The 14,071-nt window shown below is 56.9% G+C and overlaps 2 protein-coding genes across 2 annotated transcripts in view; one reads left to right on the forward strand and one right to left on the reverse strand.

The window, feature by feature from the left end:
- Positions 1-1,171: 1,171 nt before the first annotated feature.
- On the reverse strand, positions 1,172-6,201 carry LOC139702738 (myeloid cell surface antigen CD33-like). The gene is made up of 5 exons (XM_071604767.1): positions 5,665-6,201; positions 5,199-5,477; positions 3,610-3,712; positions 3,195-3,276; positions 1,172-1,637 (listed from the first exon to the last, which is right to left on the reverse strand). The coding sequence occupies exons 1-5, from the start codon at positions 6,137-6,139 to the stop codon at positions 1,392-1,394; spliced, it is 1,185 nt and encodes a 394-aa protein (XP_071460868.1). The 5' UTR covers positions 6,140-6,201; the 3' UTR covers positions 1,172-1,391.
- Positions 6,202-6,701: 500 nt separating this feature from the next.
- Positions 6,702-14,071, forward strand: part of LOC139702779 (cell adhesion molecule CEACAM18-like) — a 50,705-nt gene continuing 43,335 nt past the window's right edge. Inside the window, exons 1-2 of the mRNA XM_071604939.1 lie at positions 6,702-6,786; positions 13,384-13,743. Of these exons, the coding sequence (XP_071461040.1) occupies positions 6,702-6,786; positions 13,384-13,743 (445 nt within the window). The remainder of the gene's footprint in view (positions 6,787-13,383; positions 13,744-14,071) is intronic.

Below are 14,071 nucleotides of genomic sequence, written 5' to 3' on the forward strand. Positions count from 1 at the left end.
CTGAGGCGGGAGGAGCAGGGGACATGGGACGATGCCAACTTCTCAGGACCAGAAGCCTCACAGCCACCTCCCAGTGTCTGGGCAGTGAAGTCGAGCTGGTCACACCTGCCACCAGCCTGGACAGGAGCCTGACTCAGCCGCCTGCTGAGGACCTGGGAGTGGCGTCCAGGCCACAGGTGCTTTTCACTCACGGCCAGAGTCCACCATTGTTTACTGGTCCTCATGAATTTCTGGGTAATGCTGTCCCTGCCATGGTTTGGTGCTGCTTGGTGCATGTTGGGCAGGTACGTCCTGAACTAGCTTTCATTATTATAATGGGGCTTTCTAGAAGGACAGTCATGAGCTCTACTTCACCACTCTCCCCAGCATCTGCCTTTGAGCTCATTCTGAAGGTCATGGAGGTTTTAGCCTACCTGTGGTCAGCCCTGAGTTCTAGAAAGTTCTCTCAGTGCTAGCCTGCAGTTTGCCTGTGGCAGGACATAAAGGAGCTGGGAAGGCTGAGTAGGAGAGAGGAGGGATGGAGAGAAGGAGGTGGGAGTGGAGGGAGGTGGTGCAGGTCAGGGGGAGAGCGCCCCCTGCAGGGTGTGGGCAGAGGGAGGCTGAGCTGCTGATTCAGTGTCTGTGCTCAGGGGCCTCTGGACTAAGGTCAGCAGGAAGGACCAGGATGCACAGTCATGGGCTCCTGCAGGTGCATGCTGGGAGCACCTCTGCTGCCCTCACAGTCACTGTTACACTAATGCAGACCTGGAATCTGGTACACGGAGGGGCTGAGTGGCTGGCCTGTGTCACAGGGTTCATCAGGAGGGAGCACAGGTGTGATCCAGGTCTCTGGTGGCAAATTCTCAGATAATGTAATTACAGCAGGAAACGCACTCATGGCTGATTACGGACCCCTTCCCTATGCGGTGTCAGTCATCAGCCTCTTGGTCCCACAAAGAATAGGATCCTGCCCCTGACCAGCTCGGGCAGCTGAACTAAGATGGCTCCTGTGAATTTGCAGGGACACAAAATAAAACACAATTTACCTTCACACAAGCCTCAGGACGGCTTCCCAGTCCTTGGCCTCAAACTCACCCAAAGGGGACAGCAAGAGAAACTCACAATAGCTTTATATGAGAGAGAGAGAGAGAGAGAGAGAGAGAGAGAGAGAGAGAGAGAGAGAGAGAGAGAACATTTGGAAGTCATCTTTTATTGGGGGACTCTGTTCTTAGAAAGTTCTATCCCTAAAGGGCAGAAGGGGCAGGACTAGAAGGGAACAGGTGAGTGTGACTCCACCCTGGGGACATGCCCCACACAGAAGCCCTCCTTGCTGTCCCCTTGGGTCTCTGACAGGCCACAGGAATGCAGGGTTGGCCAGAGCCTGGGGCATCAGGACTGGAGGGCGTGGTCACTCAGTGTGGCTCCACAGCAGGCGTCCTCTGCTGAGACAGGCTCCTGCTGGTCCCTCCCTGTGCCCTGATCTCTGAGTACTGGGTGGAGGTGTCCTCTGCAGGACTTGCCCCGTGGACATCGCGGGAGGCCCCGTGAAAGCTGAGGGTGGCGTAGTGCAGCTCCTGCTCCTGCCCCAAGCCAGGGCCAGCTCCTGAGGAGCTGCAGGGGTCAGCAGGGCCAGGCAGCGGGGGCTCCTGCCGACACCCCTGTGGGGACAGGAGAGAGGGTCACCCAGGGCAGGGTGGGAAGCTGGAGGGGCTGGGCGGGGTCCACCCTGGCAGGACCCTCCTGCCCCTCCTCCTCCTCCCCAGGTGGCCTGATGCCTCACAACACAGGAGTCCCCTGCTGCTCCCAGTCCTGCTCTGCATTCACATTCCTGGGTGAGACCCCTGTTCTGCCGTCTCACAGACAAGGGAACTGACTCAGAGAGGAGGGGCTTCCCCCACGCACCCTCCATCCCAAACGCCACTGGGGTCCTGGGCCTCTGTGCCCAGCACTGGGTGCACAGGAGGGGGCAGTGCAGAGGGAGCCCTGTGGGTCAGTGTCAGAGGGGACCAGTGCGGATTGCTGAATAGGCAGGTGATTGACAATGGCGACTGCAGAGGACAGGGGACAGCTGGACACAGAGGTCTTGTCCTGTGGAGCTCAGGTGGGAGGCCCAGGACTGTGGAGGCCACCAGGTGTGGGGAGCTGTGCCCACAGGAGACTGGGCAACCATGGAGTGGGGCCGAGCTGTCTGGAGGGTTTGGAGACCAGCCCTTCTCTGCTGCAGGTCCAGTTCTGGGCTCTAGGTCCACAGCGCTGACCGTGACCCTGCGTTTCCTGCCCCAAATGCCAGGGCAGGCTGCTCAGGGGCTCCTCTTCTGCAGTGAGGAGAAGCAGTGCTTTTCAAACTTGGGTGGGGACAAGGACAGTTGGTGCAGGTCCTGCTGATGGGCTGGGGGAGGGGTGTGAGGCAGGAAGGAGTGGGGGGGAGAGCTGGGCTGGGGGGAGGGGTGCCTTAGGCTGAATTCAGAGGAACAGGAGTACCTTGGGGCAGGTGGGCAGAGGGAGAAGGATGGGGGACTGGGCTGGAGAGTGGCCAGGTCTCTGTTGGGCTGTGGGGACAGGAGTGCCCTCAGAGATGGGGAACCCAGCAGGTGAAGGGTGTGCAGGGATGTGTTAGCCACGCACTTCTGAGGTTCTGACATCAGGGCCTTGCTGACCCAGACACTGCCTCTCCCAGAGCCCATCCCCAGGGACAGCAGAGGACACGCCTACTATGCACCTTTCCCTGCAGACCAGGTACCCAGACCCCATACCAATCCCGTCCTCCTGGAGCCCTTCCTCTCTGGACGACCATCACATACCCTAATAACCTAGGGCAAGGCGCCAGGCAACAGAGACACCCCAACCCCAGGCTCTGCTGACACAGAGCAGCCAGTCCTACCCTCTGCCCGACCGGTCTCGCCCAGGCCCTCAGCATGGGCTCCTGCCCACATCTTCCCCTCACCCTGTCCCCTGACCAGCCCTCCTGCTCCACGAGTGGCCTTGCGTGGCGTGGCCTGCCTGTTCCTCTTTGGAACTGGGAGTCACACACTGTCTTCACACAAGGCCATCGTCTCCTGCAGACTGGCCTTGCCATGTCTCAACACTGAGACCTAAACTCTAAAACAAGGGACAGTGACCAGCTCAGTTCTAGGCATGCTGAGTGGGCACCACCATGGCCACCTGGGGACATGTCCTGGGGACAGGCTGGATCCCAGGGTGCCCAGGGCACTTACCAGGGAGTCTGGCTGGAGGGCGGGGTGGGTGTCACTCATGTCCTCTGCTGTCCTGGCTGCCTTCCTCCTGTGGGACTTCACTCTGAGGGGACACGGGTGTCTTTGAGCCTGGTTTGCTCAAACACTGGGGTCACTGTCATAGCCTGGAGTGTGTGACTATGGAAGGTTTAGGTCAGTGATGGCCTGTGGCCTTCACCATGGGACTTTGTGACAGAGTCCCCTTCTCCACCCTGCTTCCTGGGCATCTGAGGCTGGGGCTGGGAGGGGACAGGCTTGCCCAGAGGCTGCAGCCTGGATCCTCAACACCACTGCACCCCATCTAGGTCCCAGGCCCTCAGAACCCCTCCAGGTCCCTCCAACCCTGGATCCCCCCTCTCCACCCCTGACCCACCCCCGACCCCAGGCTGAGACTCACATGGAGAAGGTGAGACAGAGACCGAGGGCCACCAGGGCCATGACGCCAGCCCCCCCGATGGCCCCCCAGACCACTCCTGCTGCTGCGTTTGTCCCCTGACTCCCTGCAGAGAGAAGAGACTTGGGGTGACATCCACTCTTGGTAACCAGGCACATGTCCCCTCCTCTCCAGCACTCGGGGGCCCTCACCTCCCACGTGGGTTCAGCCCCTAAGTCTTCCCACCCCTCAGAAGACGTCAGCCTGTCAGGAACCTTAGGGGGAAGGACACAGCTCACCCTGTGCCTCCTGTCCACCCAGGCTCCTGCCCAGACCTGGGACCCCAGTCTCTCTCCACCCAGGGTCTCCATGCCACAGACCCCAGACCTGGCCACAGTGGGGCCATGAGGCTATGGGGGACAAGGACTTTCCATTAGAGACAGGGACAGGGACAGAGAAGGTGCAGGACCCTGATGGACCTCATCCCTCCCTTCTTCCCTAGTCTCCTGTCCTGGTCTCTGCGGCCCTGTCACTCAGGGTCAGAGGGCTCCCTGGGCCTGCAGAAGGGACGAGAAGCAGGTGGAGCAGGGAATCCATGTCAGGCCTCGGGTCAGACCTGGGCAGCCTCCCGGGACCTCGACACCTGGAGTCGGGGTGTCCCTGGGCAGTGGAGGTCCACGGTTGAGGAGGACTCCTGAGGGAACCACCCCTGCCCTGGGGTCTCACTGTCCAGCGAGGGGACCAGATGCCATTGCCGATGGGAACAGGCCGTGGTGCTGATCTCTGGGCAGAGGTCAGGGCCAAGGGAGGAAGGATTGACAGGAAAAGCAAGAAAGTCCCAGAGATGTTTCAAGGGCTCTTCTGTGTGACTGTGTTATGGGGTCAAATCCCACAGAACGAACGACTGCAAGGGTGTCCCTGCCGAGACTGAGGACTCCAGGTGACAGTGATATGTCCATGTAGGTACGTGGACTGTAGTAACTGACCACTCTGAACTGGGATATCACAGACTCAGGAGGTGGTGCCACACATGGGCAGGAGTATATGGGAAATCTCTGCACCTGTCGCTTGATTTTGTAGTGAAACTTCAACTCCTCTAAAACAAAAAAAAAAAAAAACTATTCTTCAAATGTCCCCAAGACATTCATTGATTGGAAGGAAACAGAAATTTTTTGGGGGGGGTATGAAAAGAGCTAGCTGTTGGTCACCCTAAAATGTCCTTACTTGGGGAAGGAGGCCTGAGGTGGGCTTCCTGGGGGGACCTGTGACCTCTCCATTATTCCAAAACCTGGAAGCCAGTCTCAACCAGCCTGGCTCAGAGAGCACAGCCCTATCAGCCCGGGGGAGGCCCCTCCCTGCCTAGGCCACCCCTGGGGACACACTGACTGCAGGGTTCTCTGCAGCACAGTGGACAGGAAGGTGGATTGTTTCCCCTTTAGTTAGAATGAAGATGAGGCAGCACTCCCCACACCCACCCCATGACCACAGACACACAGAGGGACGGGCCTGTGTACCCAGGACATGGCCAAAAAGTGTCCCTAGCTATGGGACTCAAGCCTTCTTCCCTGCCCCTCACAGCCCCAAGGACCCAGGTGTCCTGGCCCATTACTCACAGGTGACATTGAGCTGGATGGTTCTCTCTGTGGTCACATCAGTTGCAGGGAACTTCACCCGACAGGTGAGGTTGGTGCCATGGTCCTGGGGCCGCGGGGTGAGGGTGAGCACCGAGGAGTGGATGATGTTGGGGCCCAAGGAGGACACAGAGGGCCCTACCCAGGAGAAGGTGGGGGGCGTTCCCTGCTCACAGGCCCAAGGAACAGAGCAGGTCAGGTTGCTGGGATGGCAAGACTCCAGGGTCCCAGGGATGAGGATGTCAGGGGTGTGGGTCAGGTCTGGTGAGCAGAGGGGGACAGAAAGGGTCAGGAGGGAGGGTGGGAGTTGGGGCCCTGAGAGAAGTTCAGGCTCTGACCCAGCTGCTCCCTGAGCCCGTAATGCTTGACCCCCAACTCCCCCCAGGGCAGGGTCCCAGCCAGCTGTGTCCTGTGACCTTCCGGAGGCTGCCCTGCTGATGGATCTTACGTGTAACTTGCACTGAAACCATGTTGGGATAATAATTCCACTTAAACTCTCCTTTCTGCATCCGAAATAAGTAGAAGCCACTGTCGCTGCGCTTGGCATCTCTGATGCTCAGGGAGCAGTTGTTGGCTCCTGGGTCCCCGAGGAGGTGGAACCGGCCCTGGGTCTCCTCCTGCACTCTCCGATCAGAGTTGTTGGTGGCCACTGGAGAGCCGTGGTCTGTATGGGTCCCTGAACGGAACCAGTAGATAAAGGCCTTGCCAGAGTCTGAGCCGCGGTAGGAGAAGCTGCAGGGCACCAGGACACACAGACCCTCCTGCACCGTCACGGACTCGGGCACATCCACGCTGTGTTCTGGACCCTGAGGGGAGGGCCTCAGGGGAAATCGAGGGTCATCACGAGGCACCCTCCTCGGCCCCTCTGCACAGGCCCCCTCCATTGCCCACAGCAGGGACAGCAGCAGCAGCAGCCGCAGCATCGGGAGGCAGAGGGTCCTGGGCTCCTGGGACTGAGCAGAGCAGCCAGAGCCTGCGGAGGGGAAGTGCAGGACCCACGGAAGCTGGGGAGGGGCCGAGGCCTGGGCAATGACAGAAGAGGAACCTCAGGCCCGCCCTCCAGGGGAACTTGCCCTTCTGCACAGAATGGACGGAAACCCCACCTCCAGGGCCCAGAGACCCACTCAGAGGGGGACCAGGGCCCCTGTGCCCTTTCTCTGGGCTTCCTGGATTCCAGGGGCCTGGGCGGGAAATGTGTGCACCGCCCACCGTTCCTTTAGGATCAGCCATGCACATCCTGTCTGGGGGTCACACAGGGACCTCTGAGGTCCTCTGAGGCCCAAGAGGTGGGAACACCACGTCTAGGAGTGCTCCTGCCCAGGCTGAGGTGCTGCTGTGCCCCTTATTTTGCACCAGGAAGTGGTCCCTCCCTGGGTTGGCATGAGGAAGTCACAGGGTGGTCCAGGCTGTCTCTCAGCCTTGCTCAATTCCACCCCTAGGACCCCTGGCCACCTGGGCAGGCACTTCATAATACTTGACTGGGACATGGCGGAGCTCCTGCCCCCGAGTGGGTGGAGGCCAGAGATGCGGCTACCATCTGACCCTGCAGAGAGCAGTCCCCCAGGGTCAGGTCAGCAGGGTCAGGAGCACCAGGTGGAGGAGGCCTAGAGGCAGCCTGTGCAGCCAGGTGTGGGCATCGGGGGCTAGAAGGCGGACAGCGTCCTGGTGACGGGTGGAGGCAGCCATCGCTCCCTCACTCCCAGTGAACACAGTGGCTTCTGCTCTCTGGCCTCAGAGCCCAGCAGCCAGCTCCGTCCACGCCCTCGAGGGCCCCCCCAGGCCGGGACTCAGACAAGTTGCCAACGAGCACTTAGCTGTGGGTCGGGGCCTCATGTGAGACGGGACGTGGTCTGTCCTCTCCGGGGACTGGAGGGATATTCCCAGAGACAGGGCCCTGCCAGGGGGTGACCTGGCCAGGGGCGGAGATGGGCGGGGCCTCCTCAGCGCCCGCCTCCTCCCTGCTCACCTGCCCTTCTCACCAAGGTGGGGCTCAGCCCGCCTGCAGGTCCTTTCTCATCTCTCACCTCCCAGCACCCTGGCCTGCCGCACCTGGTCACGCTGTCCCCCATGGAGCCCACACCTGAGGTTGCTGACAGCTGCTTGATGCTCTGAGAGGAATGTCCCCGTCACCACCTGTTCCTGTGCTGAAGTCCTAACCCTGAGGTGATGGAGTTCAGGGGTGGGGCCTCGGGAGGCCATCAGGGCCTGAGAGTGGAGCCCTCCTGAGTGGGTCACTGTCCTTGGAGTAGAGAAGCACCTTGGCCCTCCCACCACGGGAGGCCACTGTGAGCAGGGGCCACGTGGACCAAGAGGGCCCTCGCCAGACAGACCCACTGGTGCACTGCTCTGCCCACTGCCAGGGCGGAGAAGGGTCCTGCCTCCTCCATCCTCAGCGCAAACCTCTGCCCCGAGCTGGGTGTGATGGTGGACAGGGCGGCCCAGGAAGGTCTTCTCTGTGGGTTGATTTCATACGTCACCTGCCTGAGCCAAGGGCTGCCCAGGTGGTGGCCTAACAGTATGTGGATGTGTCCTGCCCCTCCTCCCACACGGGCATCTCACTGGGGCTGTGTGGGGGGAGAGGCCTCCACTGGAAAGAGCTGGGGCTTGGATGTCCATGTGTTGGAAGCTTGTCCCCAGTGTGGCCATGTTGGGAGGTGGGGGGCCTACTGGGACCTGATAAGGTCACTGGGCATAACCCTCAGAAGGAATGAATGTCGTTGTCATAGGACTCCAGTTGATTGTTGTAAAAGAAGGTCATTATCAAAAGAGGGGCCATGTTGTCATGTAGCCGGAAGTCCCTCACCAGGCCAAACAGGTGAGGCACCCAAGCCTGGACTTTCAGCCTCCAAAGCTGTGAGCTAAAGAACCCTGCTTCTTTACAAAGTATCCAGTGTCAGGTGCTTTGCTACAGCCTCGGGAAATGGTCTAAATACAGACCTTGAGTAGAAGCAAGAAGAGAGTGAGAGAAGGTTGGAGGACCTGGGAGGGGGAGCGAGGCTTCAGGAGGGGACCAGGAAATGCCAGAGAGTTACTCACTTACCCATTCATCTGTGCACGTGTCCTGAGGCCGCTTTCTTCATTCTGCAATCAAAATAACCTGATAGCAATTGCTATGGCAAAGGCTTATGAGAGCAATGGCTTCTTAATCTCCTCGAATCACGGCCGCTCTATTATGAAAATGCTATTATCTCTTTTACTAAAGGGAGAACCGAGGCTGCTGGGTGTTAGAAAACTTGCCCAAGAGCCTTTATTTAGTATTCACTGGTTTACACCTTCCCTGCTTGGTAACAAGGTCTCTGCCCTTGTCATCAAGAGAAAGTCACTAGGGGGGTTGCTAATCCAATGCATCTGTTGTCCTTAAGGTGGGAGACCTGGGGGGAGACTGCAGAGAGGGTCTGCAAGCTGCAGACCACAAGGGCACCAAGGACTTGCGTGCTCTCACCATAAAGAAACGGTGAGTGTCCCAGGAGCTGAGTTTGGCCATCTCCAACACGATGCAGCGTTTGCAGGTGCTGAACAGCACGTGGTTCCCATCCGTGTCCTCAGTTTTATGTTTTAGGTAGCAGTTTAAAATACATCTGATTTAAATTAAAACAGAGTAGACTCGTTTTCAGAGCTGGTTTGGCTCTCAGAACACTGGAAGCCCCAGACCTTCCCCTCGCCCCGCCCCTTCCCTTGTGATGGACATCTCACTTTGGCATGGAACATGGGTTACAGTGAAGAAATCATTATTGGTCCTTTACCGATGAGTCAAGTCCATAGCTGATTTGTGCCGCCCACTGCCCTCCTCCCTGGCCCCCCAGGACATCACATCGCCTTCAGCCTTGTGTCCTGGCTTCCCTGGGCTGGGCTGGCCTGGGTGGTTCTGAGCTGCAGGGGCAGGTGACTTGTAGGGCGCCCTCTACTGAAGCTTCCTGGTGCTTTCCTCCTGTTCAGACGGGGACCAAGCATTTGGAGAAGAATTGAGCTGTTCACTTTATTCTCTCAAAAATGGAAGGCCAGCGTGCATCTGGGACCTCAGCAAGTAAAAAAGTAAATTAAAGGACTGATTTGGAGTATGGGCCAGGTCTCTGGGAGAAGCTCAGCTAAAGGCTTTTCAGCAACGGTCCTGGATGAACATTCAAGTTTATCATTGGTCAGAGAATAAACAGCGATTCTCAATTCCACCACCTATTAGAGGCAGACTCACTCTCATCACAGAGATGTGCCCCTAGCACACTAAATCTGACTGTTATATTGATCACCTATTGGTATTTAATAGCGATGTCTAGTCATGAAAAAAATATTTGCATTCCATTCTGACGACATTTTTCATTTGTGACTTTAAAATTCTCCTATGACTTTAATTTGGGGGATAATTAGTGTTAGGAAAATAAACTGAATTTTTATTTAACTTTCCAACTTGTAGATCCTGTGCTGTGTGAATATACAGCCAAGATTGTGAATAAAGCAGAGCTGAGCAAGAGTCTGCTGAGAGATAAGGGAACGTTCAAGTCTAAAAGTGAGGTGTCCCTGGGACTCTGGAGATATTGGGATCCTTGGAACAGACACAACGTCTTCCAGGAGGATTGGAAACCTGTGTTCAAGGAAAACTGACCTAGTATTTAGAATGAAAAGCACATGCACACACTGGGACACACGCATTGGTCACACACATGCTAAGCCCAGAGACAATATCCAAGGAAGGGAACCCAGTTCCACAACCCTGACCCCTCCAAGACATGAAGACACGGAGTTGATTTATTTTAGGCATAAACAGACATCCAAAGATTTGCATTTCAATTTTGTTCAGAGACAATTCTCAGAAGAAGTGTCAAGTTGCTGTGACAAGGAGTAAGATTTGTTGTGAAATGCTCCTTGGAGAAGAGAGGAGAGTCAGGCTACAGTTGAAAACTCAATTCCTGACGGCAATGAACAACAATACCTGGGGTTGAACTCTGGGGCACTCGGCCACGGAGCCACATCCCCAGCTCTATTTTGTGTTTTATTGAGAAACAGGGTCTCACAGAGATGCTTAGCACCTCACTTTTCCAGAGGCTGGCTTTGAACTCGTGATCCTCCTGTCTCAGCCTCCCAAGCCCTGAGATTACAGGTGTGCACCCCGAAACCCAGCACAAATGCAGTCTGGATTCGCTTCTGTGGAGTGTGCCAAATAAAACCAACACTGTCTCCTTCCTTCCTGTCTGTGCTGAGGTTATTGCATGGCTCCCAGGAAGTTGAAGCTCAAAAGAGAAGTAGAGAGAGATTGTGGTGAGTCATGGAGACTTGCAGGTTCACAGAGCATGAGTCAGCCAAGCCTTGGTAGGTTTGAGGAGTTTCTTCTTAGTAATCATCAAAAAAGTTGTGCACAAAGAAAAACAGCTTCCAGCAGGTGAAACAGAGCACATGGGCACAAACCAGACCCCCATCTCCTGGGCAGAGCCCACTGAAGGTCTCCAGGGGCACCAACACCACTGGTCAGATGGGGACAGGTTTGGTGTGGACATGTCACTGTCACCTGTCAGGACAGGCATGCTACGACCTTCAGCTGCCCTTGGACATTTGCTGTTTCTGGATCTTCATCTCCTGGACCCCACATCTGCTGTCACAGCCTCTCCCACAATGTGTGCACCAGGTCCAGGAACCACCACCATGGAATCAATGTTCTCACAAAAGTCTCAGTTGTCACCCGTCCATTATGACTTTATGCTTTTTTAAATGAAAAAAAAAATGCACCGAACTCTTGCCTGGGACATCTGCGGTAGACGTGGCTCTGGTGGACGGACTCCAGGTGTCCATGAAGAAGGCCCATCTCCCCCTCGATTTTCCTTGCCGCTGTTGGTTCTTGTTCCTCTGGTCATTGACTTTATTCTACCTGGTTTCAGATCTCGGGTTTATAAAGGTTGTGGCCGAGGTGTCCACTCTAAGACGAGGACCTGGGGCCACAGAAAGATCAGGCAGCTTTCCTTCTGTAGCGGAGCCCCCTGTGCACCCAACGCAGGTGGGTACTGTGGTGAGGCCCCTCTGCTGCCCACCAGGGCTACAGGGCTCAGCTCTGCCTCCCGGGACCCATCCTCTTTTTCCACCCAGTGCTTCCTGCTGCCTGGCTCTGACCCTGCCCACCAGAGACTCTCCTGCCTCAAGACTTACAGCCTCACTAAGGAGGAAAGAGAGCGACAGGGCACACTTGGTGCTGTTAATGCTGTGGTTGGTGATATTATTCTACTGTCCCCTGTGCCTCGTCTTCTCAGAAAGCTGGTGGGGGGCTCCTGACTCTCCCCATCTTTATCCAATTCTTGCTCCAGGAGGAATTCCTCCCAGGAGGATGCACAACAAGATCAAGGAGGCTGTTTTACCTAACACCGGCTTCACCTGGTGGTGTGAGGCTTTGGGGGTGACGGGGCTTGCCCAGATGGGGTGGGGGAGGCGAGAACCCCCCAGCCTTCCTCTCCCCAGATATCACGAGTTACCATTCCTGCAGTCTGCAGGCCTGATAACAGGGAGGGGCAGGGGTACAGCAGGTCCACTCTGGCTGTGCTGGGCCGCACTTTGCCTGGGAGGGACTGTGACGTTTTGCTATTTTGATAAACAAGAAGGAACAGCATTAGACCCCAGAAGGAGGTTAAAGTTTCCTTGGGGCTTCTCAGCAAGTTCCCACCTGTCTCTGGGTGGTCACTGGAGGCCACCACTCCTGACTAAAGGGACAGGTTTCAGATGAGACACTCCAAGTCACGGAGGATCCAAGAAGGGGTGGGCCAGGCCCAGTCGGGGGTCCCCTGAGGAAGGAGCGTGAGTTCCTGAAGGTGGAGGCATCTTCTGGATGATGCTACTGAGATTCATGTGGTCCACCTGTGATGATCAGAGTTTGTTAGGTTTATGAACAATAGCAAGATTTAAACACTGGACTATAACAGCTTTAGAGCCAGGTTTGGGAGTTCATGATTTTGATAACTGGGTGCTGATATGAGTCACCAACATAGCCACAGACTTCCCTCTGCACGGTGCAATCCTGGGGTTTTGAAGGTCTCAGACAACCATCTGTCACCAGGGACATCCCTTTCCTGTACCCTGTTTGCATACAGTCCCATATTGCTTAAGGACCCAGTTAGGTTTGGGAAATGTGTCCTGGGGCAGTTTGTTATAGTGTGAACAGCGTAGAGTGCACTCACAAACACCCACATGGTGTAGCCTATGACCTGCCTAGTCACACACACACACACTCATGCACACTCATCCACATTATAGAACAAGTTATATTATGTGTAACAAGTTCCTCTAGACACACTAAGACTGCAAACAGTTACATTATGTACATGCACACAAACACTATGTGTAAAAAGTGACATTGTATATATGGAGCATATTGCTACTACTCCCAAGAACCTGGACCAGTGTGGACCGTCTCAGAGTAATAGCACCCCGACAGCCCCTGCTGAGCATCCCGGGTTCCTCTCAGGGTGCTGCGCACTCAGGGCTCAGCGAGACGTGCTCGGCCCTGCACCCCCTGGACCTCTAGGTGCAGGGTGACACAGGGACCTGTCACCAGGCCCTGACAGCCCCAGTGTCCCCAGCTGGGATGAAGGAAGTCCAGGGGGCTGGGACAGCCTGGCAGGGGCACCTGACCCAGGCTGGGGGAGACATCAGAGCCGAGAAGTGAGGGTGCAGCGGGGAGCAGGCGCTGTGTCAATAAGGGGAACAGCGGGGGCCAAGCTGGCACTGGGAGAGCGCGGCGCATCCAGAGAGCCCCATGTGAGTGGGCAGAGCCCGAAGCCACGTCTTCTCAACACTAAGTACATGGAGGACTGAAGGGGTGCAGAGATGTGGGGCAGGTGTGGGGCAGGTGAGGCCCAAAGGAGGCGACCCCTAATCACCTCTTGCTGAGAAAGTCCTGAGGATGTGCTGGCACTGACCCTGAGAACACTGGGGCCACAGGAGGCACTGGAGATGACAGCAGGGTCACGATTGGGCTTCGTTGAGGTCCACGTGACGGTCGTGTGAGGGTGGATGGGAGCTGAGGGACCGAGGGGGAGGGCGGGCTAGGAGATGATGAAGGAAATAATGGACCAGGCAGCGGCCAAGGGCAGCGGACAGGAAGGGCCAGGCCAGGGATCGCTCTCCCTCGCACACAGCGTTCCGGGGGCCACCCCCTGGGCAGCTCAGGACTCAGTCTCTCCTCTTCTCTTACCAGTGGCAGCCAGCCTGCTGGCCTGTGGGCCCTGCCAGGCCTCCGGGCAGCTCTTCATCAGCCCAGACTCTCTCACTGCCGTTGAGAGACACAGGAATGTCCTGGCCCTGGAGAATGTGCCCGAGGGTGTTCAGGAATACAGCTGGTACCAGGGCGCAGAGGACAGCGCGGACACCATGATCATCAGCTTCAGGCCCCCCGATTCCAAGGTCCCTGGGCCCTTGTACAGCAACCTGGTGATGGTGACCAGCAAAGGCTACCTGTCCTTCAGGATGTGCACCTTAAATGACACGGGGAACTACACGGTTCGGGTGGACACTGGCAATGGGACCCAAAGAGCCACTGGCTGGCTGCAGGTTCTAGGTGAATGGCAGGTGGTCCCTTTGCCCACCGCAGATGGGAGCTGGACCCGAGGGCTCTAGGAGGGGACACCTTGGAGATCATGCAGTCTGAGTGTCTCCGGAAGGCACGGCACAGGGAGCCTTGGCGATGGCCGCCCAGCTTCTCCTGCACACAGGGCCTCTCGCCACCTCCAGGGCTCTGGTTTCACTGTGGGAAAGTGTGACTTTTTACTGCTGCATAACACCCAGCCACAGGCCAGCTGCCTAAGGCCACCCCTGTGTTACCACACAGCTCCTGCTGGACAGAGGTCCACGTGACGCTCAGCTGGGTCTCTGTTCTAAGACTCCAA

The sequence above is a fragment of the Marmota flaviventris genome, chromosome 18, assembly GCF_047511675.1.
Source record: "Marmota flaviventris isolate mMarFla1 chromosome 18, mMarFla1.hap1, whole genome shotgun sequence".
Taxonomy (NCBI): Eukaryota; Metazoa; Chordata; class Mammalia; order Rodentia; family Sciuridae; genus Marmota; species Marmota flaviventris.

Bases quoted from the DNA above. Each gene is read 5' to 3' on its own strand.
- LOC139702738 (XM_071604767.1), bottom strand. From the start codon at position 6,139: ATGCTGCGGCTGCTGCTGCTGCTGTCCCTGCTGTGGGCAATGGAGGGG. The intron at 3,713-5,198 runs GTGAGTAATGGG...TTCTCTCTGCAG, and splicing joins CATCCAGCTCAATGTCACCT to GGAGTCAGGGGACAAACGCA. The intron at 3,277-3,609 runs GTGAGTCTCAGC...GTGTCCCCTCAG, and splicing joins CTCTGTCTCACCTTCTCCAT to AGTGAAGTCCCACAGGAGGA.